Consider the following 18,620-nt stretch of genomic DNA (forward strand, 5'->3'; position numbering starts at 1 on the left):
ATTAATATATGATCTTGCTACATCGTTCTTTTTTATTACTGTCACTGTCGAATAATTCAATTTATTACGTATCAACATGTATATATATATTTTTTTAAAATTTTTTTTTTACATATTAATTAATTACCATGTCAACTATTTTAGTGATTTGAACCAAATGAAAATAATTATAATAATAAAATAGAAGTAGAAGGAGTTGGGTGAATTTAAGATGGGGCCATTGAGATTCAGGTCCATGTTACTGGGGATCAGTGGTCTGTCTACACTGGGTCCTACTAGATTCTGCCTTTTTTTTTTAATAAACAAAAATTTCAAAATCCTATTAAAAAAATTAATTTCCATGAAATTTGGAAGCAAAAATGAAAGATGTAACTGGAACAGAATGTATAGGAAACCCAAAAGGAATACTAAATATGATATAGATTTAGATTTAGATTAAGATGATAATACAAACTCAAAAACCAAAAGAAGAGAAGCGGAGGTTTTGTTGAATTTATACAGACTAAAACAAGATCCACGCCGATGTAAAAACCAAATATAGAGGGCAAACACTTGAGCTTCCTTTTTCTTTCTCCGTGGGCGATGAGAGTTGGGAGAAGAATTGACCAGATTGAAGCTCAAAAGGGGAAATTGCAGGTGGGATTTTTGTGACGAATTAATTAATATAAGGGTGGTGGCGGAGGAGACGCGTATGGAACTCCGTAGATTGGTGGCAGGGGACCTCCGTATACAGGGCTTGGAGGCGGTGGGGGCGATGGAGACGGCGGTGGTGGGGAATTGTAGGGAATCGAAGACGATGGTGTTGGCGGTGGTTCTGAGTATTGAGTATCTGGTGGGGGAGGTGGAGGAGGTTGTATGCAAGGAAGAGGAAGCGGCGATGGCGATGTATAAACAGGGGAAGGGGGAGAATGAACAGGTAATGGCGGCGGAGGGGAGGTGGGGTGTTGGAGAGGTGGGTTTGGGGAGTAGGATGGAGGAGATGGTGGATATGGGGAGCGGGGACAGTAGACAGGAGGTTGTGTGGATGGCGGCGAAGGGAAATCAGGGAAATGTGGCGGAGGCGGAGCGTGAACTGGGAGTGATGGTGCTGGTGGTGATGATGCTACTGGAGGAGAAAGCTTGACCGGCGGATTGTGGACTTGTGGCGGTGATGGAGGTGCAGGTCCGGATGGTGAAGGAGGAATGGCTGGAGTGTGACCTGTAGGCGGCGTTGAAGGTGACGGTTCGGACGGCGAGGGAGTTGGCGGAGAGTGATCTTGTGGCGGCGATGATGGCGGTTCGGATGAAGAAGGTGGACCCGGAGGAGTATGGCCGTGGGGTGGTGAGGATGGTAAGGGCTCAGACGGCGGAGGTAATGCCGGCGGCGGATGACCTTTTGGGGGAGATAAGGGTGAGGGTAATGACGGTGGAGCATGACCTTGAGGCGGCGTTGAAGGGGTTGTCGGTGAAGACGATGAGGAAGGCGAAGGTGGTCCCGGGGGAGTATGGCCGTGGGGTGGTGAAGATGGTAAGGGTTCAGACGGCGGAGGTAATGCCGGCGGTGGATGACCTTTTGGGGGCGAGAAGGGTGAGGGTAATGACGGCGGCGCATGATCTTGAGGCGGCGTTGAAGGGGTTGTAGGTGTAGATGGAGAGGAAGGCGAAGGTGGACCCGGCGGAGTATGGCCGTGGGGTGGTGAGGATGGTAAGGGATCAGTCGGCGGAGGTAATGCCGGCGGAAAAAGACCTTTAGGGGGCGATAAGGGTGAGGGTAATGACGGCGGAGCATGACCTTGAGGCGGCGTTGAAGGGGTTGTAGGTGTAGACGGAGAGGAAGGTGACGGCGGAGAAGAAACCAATGGCGGTGCCGACGGTGGCGAATGTGGCGACAGAGGAGGAAAATGGGGCGAGAGCGGCGGCGATGGAGGAGACACCTCCCCTGCCGGTGACGGAGGTGAAGAGGGCGAAACAACCGGCGGAGTAAATGGAGTAGAAGGCGAAACAGAAGAAGCACGGCATTTAAACGCATTACAATCAACACGCCGCAAAAAGAACGCCTTACATTGACCACTCGGCCGCTGCGCTGGCCGCCCAGTCAAGCAATTCCTCCGATCACTGAAATCCGGAACCCTCAAACACGTCTGCGGCTCACCGGAGAAGAAGTTATTCGAGAACGTAAAGTTCTGAAGCTTAGGCAAATCACAAATACTCTCCGGAATCGTCCCAGAAAGAAAATTATTCGCCACACTGAGTTGCTCCAAACTCGCAAGCCCTCCAAATGTCTCCGGCAACGGACCCACCAGCTCATTGGAACTTACATCGAACACCGTCAAGTTCTTCAACGCCCCAATTTCGGGCGGCAAGCAAGAATTAAGCCCATTGTTCATCATAATGATCTCATTCAGCCTCGTCATGTTGCCCAAGCTCGAAGGCACACACCCATGGAACTTATTGTTCCCAAGAACAATGACCGACACCGGCGAATTTCCAAAATTATCAGGCAGTTCGAATCTGAATCTGTTGTGGTTAATAAAAATGGCGTCTAAATCCTTATCGAACAGCTCTCTGGGTACATTTCCTTCGAATTCGTTAAACCTCAGATCCAAAAACTTGAGCGCCGGAAGCTTGAGAACCACGCCGGGGAACTTCCCAGCGAGCCGGTTATTACTGAGATCCAATTCGTGTAGCAACTTGAGACGATCAAATCTGTGGGGTAAAGTGCCGCAGAATCTGTTTGAATTGATATGGAACAATGCAAGATCCACAAGCAAACCGAGCTCTTCAGGGAGGTATCCGGCAATGTCGCCGTGGTTGAGATCGATTCCAGCGACGGTACGGATGTTGGGGTCGTCCAATGCGGGAGCACAGTAAACGCCGAAGTAGCTGCAGACGTCAGATCCGACCCAATTGGCGGTTTGATTGAAAGGGTCAGACAAAATGGCTAGTTTCCAAGCCTGAAGTGCAATGTAAGCATTTCTAATCCTCCCGTTTTCGAAAACCAGAGATGGGTCCACAGTGACTTCTTCGCCACGGTCACCAAACTCGTCTCTGTAGTACAGAAGCTGGCGGTGGCGGATGTAGAGAGCTTCCGCGTCAGAGAGGCTGCCATGGCTGACGGCGGGGAGGGCGGTGGGGAGGCGGAGGAATGCGGGAAGGAAGAGGAGGAGGAGGAGGGGTGAGATGTTGAAATGGGAGTTGGGATTCATGTGGAATGAGGCTCTGAAATTGAAAGTGTAGTGGAGTGTGATTTTAGTGACACCGTCCTTTGCTCTGTTCCTATTTTTCTAGTTATTATTTATTTTTCAGTCTTAAATTAGTATATTTTAAGAACAAAAATATACTTTTTAAAAAAACGTACAGTAAGCCCATCATTGGCCCAATTAAGATATTTCAATGGTCGGCCCAAAACATGCTATTTCAATGCTTGGCCCAATTATGCTATTTCAATGCTTGGCCCAAAACACAAGCCCAACTGAGAAAATACATTATATAATTATTGCAGATTCAAATTCCTGTGCATAAGCTAATGGAACTTTCACCACTTCCATCCGTTTGCTTTAATTTGGGAACCAAATCTCTGCACCTTTCCACTCCATCGTCTACCGACAAATAAATGTTCTCTTTCCCGATTGTTTCTGTGAAATCCGAAGCTATCATCTTCTCCATCACTACTATTCTTGGGTTTATAATTCCCATCTGTTCATCATCAAATATCGATTTCATTAATTTTCTAGATGCTTTGCAGAGGAAATGGATTGGTGGGGCACTGCGAAATTACCTGGATTCCGTTTGCTTGTAATGATCTGCGGATTTCAACTAGAGTTTCGATCCCTGTCATGTCGATGGAGGTAACTCCTGTACAAACAACCAAAACTCAGTAATGGGTCAAATTCATTCTGGACTGAATTATCGGTTTTTATCGCTTATTACCGCTCAACTCCAGCAGTACATGTTCGACGGATCCATCGTTGGTATCAGATATGGTCTGCTCATCACGAACCCATCTGAAAATCCTATTGAAAAACCACAAGATTCGGACTGGTTAATCAAAGGCGTCATACTTGCGCCTAAACTGTTTGATAAAATGCGCAAATGAACTTTTACATTACCTTTCTCTGATGTAGTTGGCGTTGGCGTAATAAACAGGGGAACCAAGTTGAAGAACAATAATTCCAGGGGTTCTTGTTGCATTTGGGTACTGTTCCACGTCTCTATACAAACTGGAGTTTGTTATTTTCCCGAGTTTGCAAGTGGCTGGTCTAGCCATGTAAAGCAGAGCTCTCAGCAAAGCAAGTCCCACCTGATAAAAGAAGTCATAACAAATAAGGAAAGACGAGGCTTTGAAACTTCCTTTGGTTATGTTATGAATATAATTCACTGACCGAAAGCATGATGCCAACGTCCATGCTTAAGAGGGCAACGCCCAAGAAAGCCGCCATACATATGCAGAAATCAAACTTGTCGACCTTGAGAAGATGATACATTTCTTCATACTTGATGAGACCAAACATGGCGGACATGATAATGGCGGAAAGGGTTACAAGAGGTGTGTAGCTAAAGAGAGGAGCTAGAAAGAGGAGGGTGAAAGCCATGAAGATCGCCATGACTATGTTTGACATGGCTGTCCTACACCCAGCATTGAAGTTCACTGCAGTCTTTGAGAATGGCCCTGAAAAAAGATAAGTCATTTCATTTGATCAATTATTGTTCATAATCTAACTGATATAATGAATAGTTTATATCACCAGTGGTTAGGTAGCAGGAAGTGAAAGATCCGAGGATGTTCATTAAACCAAAGGCTACCATCTCCTTGTTCCCATCGATTTGTTCATTTTTCATGATTGCAAAGCTCCGACCAATTGCTATTCCTTCCTGAGGCGATGATAATGAAGATTAGAGAAGATGAATTTTGAGAGAAAAACGAAAAAGGGAGAGATCCAAGAAGTTACAGCCAAAGCCACAAGGGCAGTGATCAAGCCAGTTTGTACGACAACTGATATATATTTGGAGTCGAAGTTGAGGAAGTGAATGGAAACAGGGTTTATTCCTTTGCTCAAGTGACCCACCTGTTCGGTGATACCAACTGGGTTATTACATCATAATCAAAAGAAGCTAAGAAAAGTCTCCAAATAGTGAAAAAGTAATGATCATACAGTTAAGATTCCATGCTGACTTCCATTGATGAAATAAGCAAACAAACACCCGACTACCACTGTTACCATGGGAGCCATCGCTGACACCCAGAATAGCTTGGGGTTTCTGTTTCTCTGTTTAACCACAAAAAAAAACCATTTTAGAGAAAGATATTTGGATGGTGGGAAGGAGTGCCACCTTGGCTAACTAAAAATAATCATGAGTTTATAAATAAGGACTACATCTCTCTATCTAAGGTTTTTTTTAGGGAAGCACAAAGCATCGTGTAGAGCCGTGATTCTTAATATGGCCATGTCAAACAAAAAAGTTGTAAGTCTCGATGGTGTAGTAAAAATTGACTCAAATGTCGAACAAATGGTGGTGCAGAAAATGAGTAAGCCTTGATTAAGGAGAGGTTGTTCGAAAGTTCCATAGGTCTGAAGGGAGAAGGTGTATAGTATATTTTGTTCGAACTAATAAATCTCGAGGATTGTGGGGCCACCTTCGGCTAATCCTCTCTTATTCCTAAGAAAAGATAGAGAAGAGAGAGAAAAGTTGCTTACCAGGAACCTTGTAAACTGAAGGAATAGAAGGAAGACGATGCCGACGACAGCACTTTGCCATTTCCACTGCAGCCAAACAAAGGATACGAAACAACAAGAAAAGTTAACGTTTTAGAGGTGAAGCTGAACTGAAAAGAAAATATAAAAGGAAGAAACAAACCAACCTCATTTGTACGGGTGAACACTGCGTGAAGTACCGAAAAAACGTCAGTTTTAGAGGTGAAATGAGTGAGTCCAAGCATGCCTTTCAGCTGTTGCAGGGAAATGATCACAGCCGTCCCTCCCATAAACCCGAGTATTGTCGAGTGCGATAAGAAATCTACCAAAATTCCCAGTCTGCTCATCGAAAAACCAACTCAAACGATCAAAAATTGGATTTTTATAAATTGAGTTCACATTTTGAATTGTGGGGTCGAGTTGGGTCGCACCGTAGAAAGCCTAAGGTGGCCTGAAAGACGCCGGTAACAAGGGTGGCGGTGAAAACCAAGTGGAGATACAATGTGGGTTCTTCTTCCGGGGACGCCACTCGTCCGATGATTTGCGAAATGAGCAAGGAACATGCGGCCACTGTCCCCACCGCCAGATGCTTGGAGCTTCCAAACACTGCATATACAAGTGGAGGAACGAAGCTGGAATCTGACAATATCATACAATTGTGGAGAGTCATTATTCAAATTACTCTAATTAGGCAACCACGTTTAAAATTAGGGAATTAGGGAAGGGGAATGGGACTCACAAAGGCCAATGATGGGAGGGAGAGTGGCGAGCTTGGCGTAACTGATGCCTTGGGGAATAGCGAGGCTGGTAATGGTAATACCAGCAAGCAAATCATACTTAAACATACTCAAGTTGTATTTAGGAAGCCATTCCAATATGGGAACGAAATACTTGAGGACCTTTTTCACTCGCTGCACAGCCCCTCCGCCATCTCCAAACTGCCTGAACGGATCATCAGGGAAAAACGTCTCTTTGAGATCCGATTTCAGCCTCTTCCCAAACGCCCTCGGAGCAGCAAAGCTCACATTTTGATCACTTTTGAAGGAACCCATTAGAACAAACCCAACAATTAGTGAATAATTGAAGTGATTGGGGTGAATTGAATGAAGAGAGTTATTATATAGAGGGGATGTTTAGTGGAGAATGATAAGAGGATGAGAGGGCGATGATGGTAAATGGATAAGACAGAACAATGGATCGGAAGTGGCAGGAACTATTCGAGTGTGTTTCTATTTAGACCCATTTGGAATTGGGAACAGGCATAATTAAGGTTTGGCTTTTGGGTGTTCCTCAAACTTGTCAAAAACGTTTGAACCACTATGCCTGTTTTGTGACAGTCTTGGTTGTTGGGATATGGAACTATTTATAGTGAAGATTTGTTGAGATAACTGTAGATATTTAGTAAATATATATCATGAGTGGTCAAAATGTTCTTTTTACCCGTCATCAATAAAACCTTTGACTAATATTCATCTTATTTATGTTCATCCTTATCCAGTGTGTGAGCATCCTATCCTTATCTATATTACTTGTCTATATTGAGTGTCTGAGTTGTTATACTATTAAACTGAGAAGATCCATGGAATGTCTTGGCTCGAAAATACTAAAATTTACAAATTTCCATGCAAATGTCAAGTTAACTTTTAGTTGTTGTGATTAATAAGCACTAACTTCGGAGGATGGGAGGAATAATAAATTTAAATGCAAAAAGGACAAAAAGGGTTTTGAAATTTGAGTGCCAAAAGGGAAGAACATAAACCTTTTGAATTTCTCTTTTATATATACTTCATTAGTTTATTTGTATTGTAACATTTATATATTATTATAAAGGAACAAAAATTGGATTTTAGTACTTAATAACCAATAAAATCTTGGAGATATTAATTAAAGACGACCCTAAAGAAAGATAAGACAAAGTAACACCAACCCACTCGATAAATTTATCTTTTTGTGCAGTAATAAAAGAAAAACAAGAACGAAAATTTATAAAAAGTTTCCATGTTTGAATTCCTTTACAAAGGGACTCAATTAGACCTCCTTTGTTTATGAACCCTAATCTTCAATTTGAATTCCCACCATCGTTGATTGAATGGACTTCCATGATCTTATTCAATCAAGTGGGGAGCATAATAATTATAAACACCCTCTCCTCATTTACACACAACTTTCTTCATCTCTCAACAACAATTAGAATCCAAATCCATATGAATTCAATTATATTGAGAAAGAATTATTCAGTAATTTCGTCCATTGGCCAAAAGGATGGAGAAATTTTGGTTGGTAAGATACTAAAACAATTAGTCAATGGGGGAAAAAGGGAAGAATGTCACCTCTTGACAAGGCTCATGCGTGGCTTCCATTACCTCCTTCAACAAAAACACCCTCATATCACTAATACATTTTTAGGGTTTCGGGTTTGAAAACAAACCGTTTCGCACGTAACAATGACGATGACGATCGAAAAGGCTTCAAAAATTTTAAATTTAGCAGTAATTAACGTATAGTATTAGCAGGGAGGGTTTCGAACGCAAAATTGTATGTCGTCGAGTAAAAGAAAGGGTTAGAAAGTATTTGAAGACGGGTTAAGAATGGGGTATAAGTAACCCTTGGGGATGGCCTTTGGTGGGTGGAAAAGACAGAATTTGGGGTGTGAAGTGGGATGAATGAAGAAGCAAAACTCCACAGAGATTTATTGGAGGAACAATTATAGTTGGGTTAAGCAGTAGTCTTCCTTTATAAGATTAAAGAGTGAATTATTGGGAAGAAATTATGAAATTTTTGCATCCATCATCACCAACTCGAAATAGATATGTATAAAATAAGAATGATTTGATAGCATAAGGCTTTGTTTTGCTGATGCATAATTACTTTCATGCATTCCATCTTAAACTCATTGGTAATACAAATTTCTCCATTTTTGTAGGAATGAAAATTAGTAATTATAATTTTATTGGTTAGTTTATGCTCAAATTGGAAAAAAAAATAGAATTAAGAAAGAAGATTAGATTTAAGTATCCATAATAGATCTTCCACTCGTGATAATGAACAATATATTATGTCTTTTAATCATATTATTCAATTATTTTGTCATTCTTTATTGATCACATCCATTAAATAACCACCATAGATTTTTTTTTTTTTTTTTTTTTTTTTGGAACTTGAAGACTTTGTACAATGATTAGGTCAGCAAATTCGAAATCATATTCTAAGGAAGATGCGAAGAAACCGTTCAAATGATCACAAGTCATGTTAAAGAAGAATGAAGCTTTTATATCTTGGATTGTTACAAATTTTGAGGCGATGTAAAGCCATGCATATTATTTTTAGAGTGAGAATTGGAAAATATAGTAAAAAGAACATTTTTGCTTTTCTTTCGTCGAGGGCTAAGTTTCGTTGCCATTATATAGGGTTTAGAATTATTCAAATTTGATATGATCGATCTTGTTTGTAGAGTGATTCAAATCTTAAACAATTATTCTTACCTTGAGATATGTAATCAATAAAGTAATTTAAATTTTACTCCTATTCGATTGATTTTTTAACATTTGGTATCGAGAGGGTAGAGTTGTTAAATTCATGAAAGTGGATAAGATTTGAAGCTTGGGATTGAGAGATTAAAAAATAAGCGATTTTAGGGTTTAGTGTATATATTATTTGAGAAAAGGATTAGAAGCCCTCGATATGAAAGAGGCCCAAAGAGGGCCCATTATTAGGCGAAAGAAGCCCAAAGAGGGCCCATTATTAGGCGAAAGAAGCCCAAAGAGGGCCCATTATTGGGGTAAGGCAATTTCAGAACAAAAATTATATATTTTAATTAGGAAGATTATAAGGAGCCCAATTCATTTATTTAGAAAACCAATGTATATATTTTATAACGTGACCACCATTCATTATGGGTTGCTTGTGGGCACTATATCTGATGTCCTGGAGGTTGTGGGTACAAGACTTGATGTCGGCGATGCTACTTGGGGCTATGGATTCGTGGTGGCTCATCTCTTTGTCCTATGTTTCTTATGGGTACTACAACGTACTACATCTGACGTTGTTCGTACTCACCGACTATGCTACAATTGACTATAGGGAGATGTGAATGATATGATATGGTCTAGCTCTCGCGCTTGTAGCTTTGCTTTTAGCTTTTCTAAAAATCCTGATTGATGATCCCTTAATTAGTCAATGTGAGACTCTCACTCAACCATCCTCAACAAATGACTCCTAGGATAGGAGAATAAGTTAGTGAGTTTGGAGTTGTTTTGAGAAGAAAAATGGGTGAAAGAGGTGATCGAACAATTCTTATTCCTAAATATTTAAAAAGAGACAATATTATAAGTTACGAAAGAATAATGAAGTAAGACATTAATAACATATAAATTGACAAGTAAACTAATTAGTATTTAATTGAGAAGACACAAATAAATTATCATAATAAATAAACAAGTAGCTAACAATAAGATAAAAAAAGGGGTCAGTATTATTCTAATAATCTTTTGCATTCATTTTATAAATAAGTTTGAGCTATACATTATTAGTAAATGCAAGCGCAAGAAGCAAAAGGTACAAGGGGAGGGGGAGTTGGTATTGAGGCGTCGTAAACTAGTATGGCGCGCGCGCGCCCACAATGCGTGTAAGAATGAATCAAAGCCAAGGAGAATTAACCAAAGGAGTGACGACGGCTTTGGTTTGAAGATACTTATGGATAGCCTGCATTCCAGAGTCTCTCCCGAACCCACTCGCCTTATACCCTCCGAACGGGCAGCTCGAGTCGAAAGCAAAGTAACAATTTAGCCAAATGGTACCCGCTCGGATGGACCTGGACACCGTGTTGGCTATGTCTATGTTGTTCGTTACTATCCCAGCTGCCAGCCCGTACTTGGTGTTGTTTGCGCTCCTTATTCCCTCTTCAATCGTCCTGTCAAAACAAAACTCGTAATAAATTCAAACTCTGATATATACTTAAACCATTCCCACAAAAAGATCGTGTTTTTACTTGAATTTTATGACGGACAGAACTGGCCCGAATATTTCATCCTGCGCAATCAGCGAGTCTTCCTGGGAATTCAATTACTATTCAGCATAATTGAAGATGATAATAACAGAGGGTGTAAAAAACAGAGGAAAATGCAGGACCTTGACGTCTGTGAAGATTGTGGGCTCTACGTAATACCCCACTTCGCCTATACGCTTGCCGCCTGTAACCAGCGTTGCTCCTTCTCTTTTACCGTGTTCTATGTACATCAGAATCTTATCCAGTTGCTTTTTGTCCACCTGCAGAATTTTCAGTCAGTGTCGTTGGTGGGAGTTACCCAAAACTCTGTTTATTAACTTGGCATCACCTGGGGTCCATAGTTAACTTTGGGATCAAAAGGGTCTCCCACCACCCAGGACTTGGCCTTTTCGCTAATCTTTTTGACGAATTCATCATAAATTCCTTCTTGAACCAGAACCCGGGAGCCGGCCACGCAGATTTCTCCCTGTACACCCATCAAAATTGAGGCATGTGGTTGACAGAGGCGCTGAAATTGTTGGCAAGGTTAAGAGTGGTTTACCTTGTTGTAAAAAATGGCGAGGAGAGCAAGATCGACGGCTTTGTTGATATCAGCATCATCGAAGATTAGAAGAGGGGATTTGCCTCCTAATTCCAATGACACTTGCTTCAGGTTACTGGCACTTGCGGCCTGCATTATCAACCTCCCCACCTTGGTTGATCCTGTGAAGCTCACCTGAAAAGCGTACCATTATTAATGAATCATCCTAACCCCATTTCTCTCGTGTTTCATGAGTTAGTGTTGAGGATTATTGAAAGGAGTAGTCTTACGTTGGCTAATTAAAAAAAATATCATGAGATATTATAAGTGGGAAACACTATTTTTCATTGGCACGAGGCATTTTGGGAAAACTAAAAGGAAAGTCATAAAAGTTTATTTTCAAAGTAGACTATTTTTCATTGGCACGAGGCATGGTTTGTTATTTTTAACATGGCATTAAAACCATGCTCTTAACTTAGCCATATCAATAGAATCTTCAAGAAGTTGCGAACTTTGAAGGTGTAGTAAAAAGTGACTCAAGTGTCGAACAAAGTACCATTTGTTCGAGGGCTCCAAAAAAGAAAAAGAGGAGGCTGCTTGAAGACTCCCTAGAACTCAGGGGAGACTCTATAATGTATTTTATTGAGGGATGATTGTTGAGAATTATTGAAAGGCTTCCTAGAACTCAGGGGAGACTCTATGATGTATTTTATTCTAGAGATGATTGTTAATAATTATTGAAAGGAGTAGTCTCACATTAACTGAATAAGAAAAAGATCATGAATTTATATTGTTACCTTGTCAATATCCATGTGTGATGCAATGCTGGACCCTGCGGTTGGTCCATATCCAGTCACAACGTTGAGTACTCCATCTGGAATGCCAGCCTAATATGCCACGTCAAAAAATCGAGATTAAAAAAAAAGGAAAAAAAAAACGTCCACATATGCTAGGTCATCCATCCACCACAATGTCAAAACCCAATTATTTTTTATAAAAGTCCAAAAAATCCTTTCCCGATATAAATCAGTCATTTTCATGCTAATTTTAATTCATTTAATTATTGCGATAAAAAAGAGAGGTAGAGAGACGCCGGACCAGTTTGGCGAGATGAGCGTAGAACAGGGCGGAGAGGGGCGTCTGTTCGGCGGGCTTGACGATCATGGTGCATCCGGCAGCCAACGCTGGGCTGACTTTCAACCAGAACATGGTCGTCGGAAAGTTCCACGGTATGATATGGCCCACCACTCCAATCGGCTCCAGTAACGTGTAGCCATGAAGCGGCCTTGACATTTTCAATATCTTGCCGTGAATTTTATCCGCTGCACCTGCGTAGTACCGCAGCGTATTTGCAGCCCCGGGTATATCCACTATTTTCCCCAGATGAAACGATTTTCCAGCGTCGATGGTATCCAACGCTGCCAGTTCCTCCACGTGTGCATCTATCAATTCCGCTAGTTTTGTCATTATCCTCCCCCTCTCCTGCACATTATTACCCAATAATCCAAAAACATTAACATGTCATTTTCTTTCAATTATTATTGGAAAATAAAAAATATAAAAGAAAATTGTCAGAGAAAATTGTAGAAGTTGTCGTCACTCAATGCTGGCCTGTAACTCTAGATCATATGCTAACCAAGACAATTTCACAAACACGTAACGCAATGCTACTGTTAAAATTAAATTAAATATTTAATCTAATTAATTATGTTTAAACTATAAATTATGACCGACATAGCAAAGTATTGGAATGGATATTAATTTGTAATTAAAAAAAAAAACTATTAATTTAAACTATAAATTTGAGGAGGATAAAGTGGGGGAAAAGGTATGAAGATGAACAAAAATAGAAATACTCACGGCGCCGGACATGCGTGGCCAAGGGCCATGATCGAAGGCCTCACGGGCGGCTTTCACGGCCAAATCCACGTCTTCTTTGTCCCCGGCGGCCACCGACGCGATAACCTCCCCTGTTCTTGGATCTATGGTCTCCAAAGTTTTTCCTGTTCATTTTTTATTTTCGAACAACACCCAAAAAAAGGAATTTAATAAAAATTCTTCGTAAAAACCCAGATAATCGGGTTGTCGGAAATTGGATTTTCCGACGGCGACAGGGAAATCTCCGACGACCCATATTTTTGAAGCAGAGAGAGACATATATATATATACCTGAAACAGAGTCAAGGAATTGTCCATTGATGAAAAGCTTTGTGAACTTGATTTTGGGTAAATTGAGCTGGGATTGAGAATTTCCATTGCAGTGATTCTCCTCCATCTTGGTATGTGTATCACTGTTGGTGTGAGTGTGGTTTGGATTGACGGAAATAGATATGAATTTGCAGAGAGGAGTGCGTGTGGTTTATAGGAGAAGCCAGAAGACAGCTTAAATAGGCAATTCTGCAGCGCAGCCAGAATGAAGGCAACAACATCTCCAGGCACTCCATGTGGGTCACTTTCATGACATTAATTTCAAACTGGACTTTCTTTTTTACTCTTTTCTTTTTTCAGGAAAAAACGCACCCACATGTGCATGTAATGTAAATGGTAATAATACTGTTCAAAATGAAGAAACTCTAATATTCAGGTTAAAAAGTTTTATCCGACATCTTTGAGTTAAAAAAATAAAGATGAAAGCTAAATGATAGTTATTATCTACAAACCAGCCGTGCACTCACCCAATTCCCAAGTGGACCCTAAAAATAGTCAATAAAATGTATCTCAAAACTATAGGATATACTCTAAACATATTGCCTATGCCACGTGTTCACAATTCTACATACGTGTCATCGCCACGTCTTCAATATGTTTGGCATGGAAAGAATCGAAAAAACGTAAGAAACTAGGACAAGACAGGGGACAGGGCTACAACTGACATTTCCAATAACCCCTGCGTTACTCTTACGTTGCTATTTACTCACATGTGTTAAATTGTATTTAAATTAGAAAGGAAGTTTTTAAATTGCTTTTATAATTTAATAAATGAATTTTAGCCACAATTAATTAATACTTTTTAAAATTTTAATTCTGTACTTAATACATCATAAAATCGAAACCTTTTCGTTTCAAATTTAATACTTCTATATATATATATATATATATAGGATGCTTTCATGTTTTAATTGAATTTGTATCATGTAGTTTGTAAGGAATATTTTTTAATTTAGTATTTCATGTTTTAATTATTTTTCAATCATATCCTTTGAATTTTGATTTTTCATGTCTACCTTAATTTTGTTCTTTAATTTTTAATTAAAAATGGTTAAAGCGCATGGAATTGTGTTGGTACTTTATAACATTACTTATTAAATTGAAAATAAAAATAAAAATAAATACATAATTAATTAGGTAGACTTAATTATGGTTGAAACCTAGTTTGCATTTAATATTTTAAGAGTAATGTCTCAACTGTTTATAATAAAGATTAGACTTTTAACTACAATTTATTATTAGTGTTTAATAACGTAGTTAACCAACAATCAATCACCTCCACTTTCGCTGCCACCCAAACTATGACAAATATCGTACTTGAGTTATTTAGCGTAAATTTAATGTATTAGGAGTTATTAATTTTAGCGTTTTTGCAATGTTTGAATTTGATATGTAATTAGGTAGGATGTAAAATGAAATGATTAATGAATTGAATTATTTCGTTATAATTAAAATGCGTATAGTTAATGGTTAAAACACTGCTTCTTTTTAGAGAGGGAAGAAATAAAGAACATATTCTCCCTCTAGCTAACATATCTACATCTCTCTTCAGCATTTTCACTAGCTACCATTTCCACCATGTCTACATCTTTCGAAAATAATTTATATTTATATTTATTTATGAGAATTTCCAATTATTAAATGAGTGGTTGAGATCGATCCAAGTTGCGACAAGGAAAGATGTTCGATGAATTTGGCTGTAAAAAAAGGAAATTGACTGTTTATATGTTTGCAAACTTTTTTTTAAAAAAATTGAAATTGTTTATTACAAGATGACAAAACTCTCCCATCAATTTGAAATTAAGAAATGAATTTCAGCGCTTTCTTGGGCACGTCGTGTAAAATAAATAACAAAACAAAAATTAATTTCAATATATCAATTTAAATTAATTTATCATAAACCAATTAAGCCACAAAAATTTGATTATGTTTCCATTTCTAACAATACGACTAAAAAACTGAGACAGTGACAACACATCCAACCACTAAAAAACATATTCCATTTACACTCTTTACCTGTCTGTCATGAGCTCCGACCTTTTTGAAAAAAAAAAAATTTTTTGTTTAATTAAAAACAAAACATACTTGATGATAATCCATTTTTTAAAAAAGAATCTTTTTTTTTCATAAAAAATAACCAAATAAAATAAAATAACAATGTACTTTATTCTTACTCACATGATTTTAGAAAATGAGTACCAGTAAAGATGCTGACTTCGAAGGGAGGTGGATTGTGAGATCTCACGTCGGTTGGAGAGGGGAATAAAACATTTTTTCATAAGGAGGTGGAAACTTTCTGTATAGCACACATGTATAGAAGAGAACAATATCGGTTAGTGGTGGGCTTGTGTTGTTATACAGCGACTTTCAATTCTTTTAAGTACTCTTGTGTTCGGTATTACGTTGGTTGATTGAATTTAAAATATTTAGAATAATTGCAAACAGGCGTTTACTTTTATGATGTTGACATTAAAATGACATACATTGTTTGAACAAAGAATAACTAAAGAATCATTTGGCGGGTTCTTCAATTTTTTTTCTTCTTTCATTTAAATTATACATAGAACATGATTATTCATCAATAATTAATGTTTAAAATAAAGGATAATAAATTAGATAACGTATGAACAAAGATAACTTAGTTTTATTCCACATATTTCTGGTGTAGCGAATAGTCAAAAGAATGGTAGCAATATATTGCAAATGTTTAATTCAAATAATTTGATATTCTTATAAATAAACCAATTGTCAAAATTAATAAATTCATAAAATATTAAATACTAGGTCAAACTTGGGTTCTTATTTTCCGTAAGAAAACTGGAATAATTAAATATAATATAGTTTTGTGGGTTTATTTCGGAGTTTGGACTATTATTTGATTATCAATAATTACAAGATTTCCAGGTCAACTTACATGTATGATGCACCAACTTGTGTATAACCAATCCTTAATCTAATAATTCATTTATTTAATTAATTAATTCTTCACTAATACTTAAGTATCTTTGTCTTCTATTACCAAATGAATTATCTTCTCCATTCTGCGTTTATCGCTTAAATTCTAGTTTAACGAACTTTATAAAGCTTTTATAATTATGTGATACAACATTTTTGTGTAAAACCTCTTAGACGTGTTTTAAAGCTGTGAGACTAACGACGATGCGTAACGAGCTAAAGTAAATAATATTTGTTAGCTGTGAACTTAGACTGTTACACTAATAAAAAATTTAGGTTAGTTTTATAAATTAAGAATAGCTTGATTCACCTGACGTGGGTCACACCGACCAAAAGATTTCATGTTATTATATATATAAAGAAAAGGGTTGGTTGGGAAACTTGGTTTTCATTTGTGTAGTTTTGTGTTTTCAAAAGTCAAGGTTTTTTTAGTTTTCACATGGTATATAGAAATTTTAAATAATGTGGAGAGAATTTGTGGATTTTTGTGAAAAGAAAAATAGTATAAATTCCATAAATATATTATTTAATGGGAAAATTATAATAAATTATTATTATTATTAAGAAATGGGTGAATAATAATAATTTTACTAAATTTCAAATTTAGTAAAAATACAAATGGTTTTTTTTCCTCTGAGGAATCATAAACAATGAAAAACATGATATTATCGTTTTTTTATTTAATTACTAGATGTTTTATTATTTTATGAGAAGGGAGATAACTTTGTCGTGAAGAAATAATATTAATTACACGTACAAAAAAAAAACAATGGAAACCAATATTTTCAACATTTATTTAAAATTTTATCGAATATCAATTGACAACGTGGTTTTTAAAAAAGAAACTGGGCCTTCAATGGGCCGACAGTCTACTTGGACCAATTCAATGGTGAAAGAACAAGGCCCACTTGGATACTAAAAAGTATCAATTTCTTGATTTAATTATTTTTACAATGTCATACTAAGCTATAGTCATAAATTATATTAAAAAAAAAAAACTATTATAAAAAATGTTATATTTTCAAAAATGAACAAAAGAAAAAAAAATATTAAAAACGTTATTACAAAAACCTATATCTGACCGACAAACGGCAAACCCGGTATACAATTTTTAAAATATTTTATTTCAGTCTTTTTTTTTAAAAAATAAATTTGTTTTACTCATTAAATTATCATTAATTTCTAATCAAATCAATCTCAATCTAATTTTGTCCTCCTAGAATATAAATTTTTCCATGCCTATTAAGATTTTCTTTTCGTCCGTGACCGCTTGATATTTAAATTTTGTAATTATTTATTCTCATCAAAATTTTGTGTTATAATTAATTTTTATAATTATATATATATATATATATATTGCAATTAATTAATTGATCGTTCTCTAATGTAATAAAATTTATTAAAACTCAATTGTTATAAAATTTAAAAGCTAAATGGTTATACGAGAAAAATTACTATAAATTAAAAATTTAAAGAATGTTGCTCAAGCAATGTAAAAATACTTAAAGTTTGTTTATTTTAAGTACGGGTGCATTGTTCCTTCTTCGACTAGGTCTAGAAGATAACATTTTTTCATTATACAAATAAAAGTTTGGATGTCTACGAACTCATATCACATTCACGTTTACACTATGTTTATGTAAAACTACTTCATTTATGTCACGTTCACGTGCAAATGGGTCGTATTATATTCATGTAATTTATTGTAGCAATATTTAAAAATGTGGTTTATATGGAAAATAAATGATATTAACATTTTAAAACTTTATTTGCAGTCAACGAAATTATTAAAAAGAATAAAATAGAGTTAAAAGGATTTATATATCAAAGACTTCTAACTTCTAATTTCAGTTGGGGGAAGACCTGTGGAGAGGTATAGGCCAAGGTTGCCGATAATGTGGCTGAACCAAGTTGTGTAGAGGTGTAGGTTAAGGTGGTAGGTCATATGGCTAGTTGGCTTGTCTGAGGTCGAAGTGTCCTACAACGCATAAACTCTCACCTGCACCCGAATCTGATTTTTCTCATTCTTAAATCAATATTGAATTAGAGTAATGAATCAAACATCGTTTTAATCTATGGTGAAGATTACATCGTTTTAATCTATGGTGAAAATTACAAAGATGACGTAGAAACGAAATGAGAAGCTTCATGGAATTGGGGGAAGCGGTTAGCAATAGCATGGTTTAAGCAACCAAAATGTGATGTCCAAATTTTTGGAAGTCTTACTAATTTTATGTTTCAATGAAGATGTTTGATAAAC

The 18,620-nt window shown here is 37.4% G+C and overlaps 3 protein-coding genes across 3 annotated transcripts; all 3 read right to left on the reverse strand.

Annotated features, from left to right (window-relative positions):
• Positions 1-468: 468 nt before the first annotated feature.
• On the reverse strand, positions 469-3,275 carry LOC111461571 (leucine-rich repeat extensin-like protein 4). Its single transcript, XM_023105142.1, has one exon. It carries the CDS (start codon positions 3,183-3,185, stop codon positions 660-662), a length of 2,526 nt encoding a protein of 841 aa, XP_022960910.1. The 5' UTR covers positions 3,186-3,275; the 3' UTR covers positions 469-659.
• Positions 3,276-3,365: 90 nt separating this feature from the next.
• LOC111461572 (probable sulfate transporter 3.5) lies at positions 3,366-6,735 on the reverse strand. Its single transcript, XM_023105143.1, has 12 exons — positions 6,412-6,735; positions 6,104-6,311; positions 5,840-6,011; positions 5,676-5,741; positions 5,133-5,246; positions 4,929-5,045; positions 4,725-4,851; positions 4,362-4,648; positions 4,089-4,279; positions 3,910-3,992; positions 3,758-3,834; positions 3,366-3,675 (listed from the first exon to the last, which is right to left on the reverse strand). The coding sequence occupies exons 1-12, from the start codon at positions 6,722-6,724 to the stop codon at positions 3,484-3,486; spliced, it is 1,947 nt and encodes a 648-aa protein (XP_022960911.1). The 5' UTR covers positions 6,725-6,735; the 3' UTR covers positions 3,366-3,483.
• A 3,391-nt stretch (positions 6,736-10,126) lies between these two features.
• Positions 10,127-13,535, reverse strand: LOC111461573 (aldehyde dehydrogenase family 2 member C4-like). The gene is made up of 9 exons (XM_023105144.1): positions 13,367-13,535; positions 13,058-13,200; positions 12,296-12,679; positions 11,995-12,084; positions 11,219-11,392; positions 11,006-11,143; positions 10,800-10,937; positions 10,660-10,721; positions 10,127-10,581 (listed from the first exon to the last, which is right to left on the reverse strand). Exons 1-9 carry the CDS (start codon positions 13,470-13,472, stop codon positions 10,308-10,310), a joined length of 1,509 nt encoding a protein of 502 aa, XP_022960912.1. The 5' UTR covers positions 13,473-13,535; the 3' UTR covers positions 10,127-10,307.
• Positions 13,536-18,620: the final 5,085 nt, after the last annotated feature.

Source organism: Cucurbita moschata, unplaced genomic scaffold (assembly GCF_002738365.1).
Source record: "Cucurbita moschata cultivar Rifu unplaced genomic scaffold, Cmos_1.0 Cmo_Scf00025, whole genome shotgun sequence".
Lineage (NCBI taxonomy): Eukaryota > Viridiplantae > Streptophyta > Magnoliopsida > Cucurbitales > Cucurbitaceae > Cucurbita > Cucurbita moschata.

What these genes read in the sequence shown, in the direction of transcription:
- LOC111461571 (XM_023105142.1), bottom strand. Translation starts at nt 3,185, where the DNA reads ATGAATCCCAACTCCCATTTCAACATCTCACCCCTCCTCCTCCTCCTC.
- LOC111461572 (XM_023105143.1), bottom strand. Translation starts at nt 6,724, where the DNA reads ATGGGTTCCTTCAAAAGTGATCAAAATGTGAGCTTTGCTGCTCCGAGG. An exon ending in TTCCTGCTACCTAACCACTG is followed by an intron (nt 4,649 to 4,724) that starts GTGATATAAACT and finishes ATCTTTTTTCAG; the next exon opens with GGCCATTCTCAAAGACTGCA. An exon ending in ACGTTGGCATCATGCTTTCG is followed by an intron (nt 4,280 to 4,361) that starts GTCAGTGAATTA and finishes TTCTTTTATCAG; the next exon opens with GTGGGACTTGCTTTGCTGAG.
- LOC111461573 (XM_023105144.1), bottom strand. Translation starts at nt 13,472, where the DNA reads ATGGAGGAGAATCACTGCAATGGAAATTCTCAATCCCAGCTCAATTTA. An exon ending in CACACATGGATATTGACAAG is followed by an intron (nt 11,393 to 11,994) that starts GTAACAATATAA and finishes TACGCTTTTCAG; the next exon opens with GTGAGCTTCACAGGATCAAC. An exon ending in TCGCCATTTTTTACAACAAG is followed by an intron (nt 11,144 to 11,218) that starts GTAAACCACTCT and finishes ATGGGTGTACAG; the next exon opens with GGAGAAATCTGCGTGGCCGG.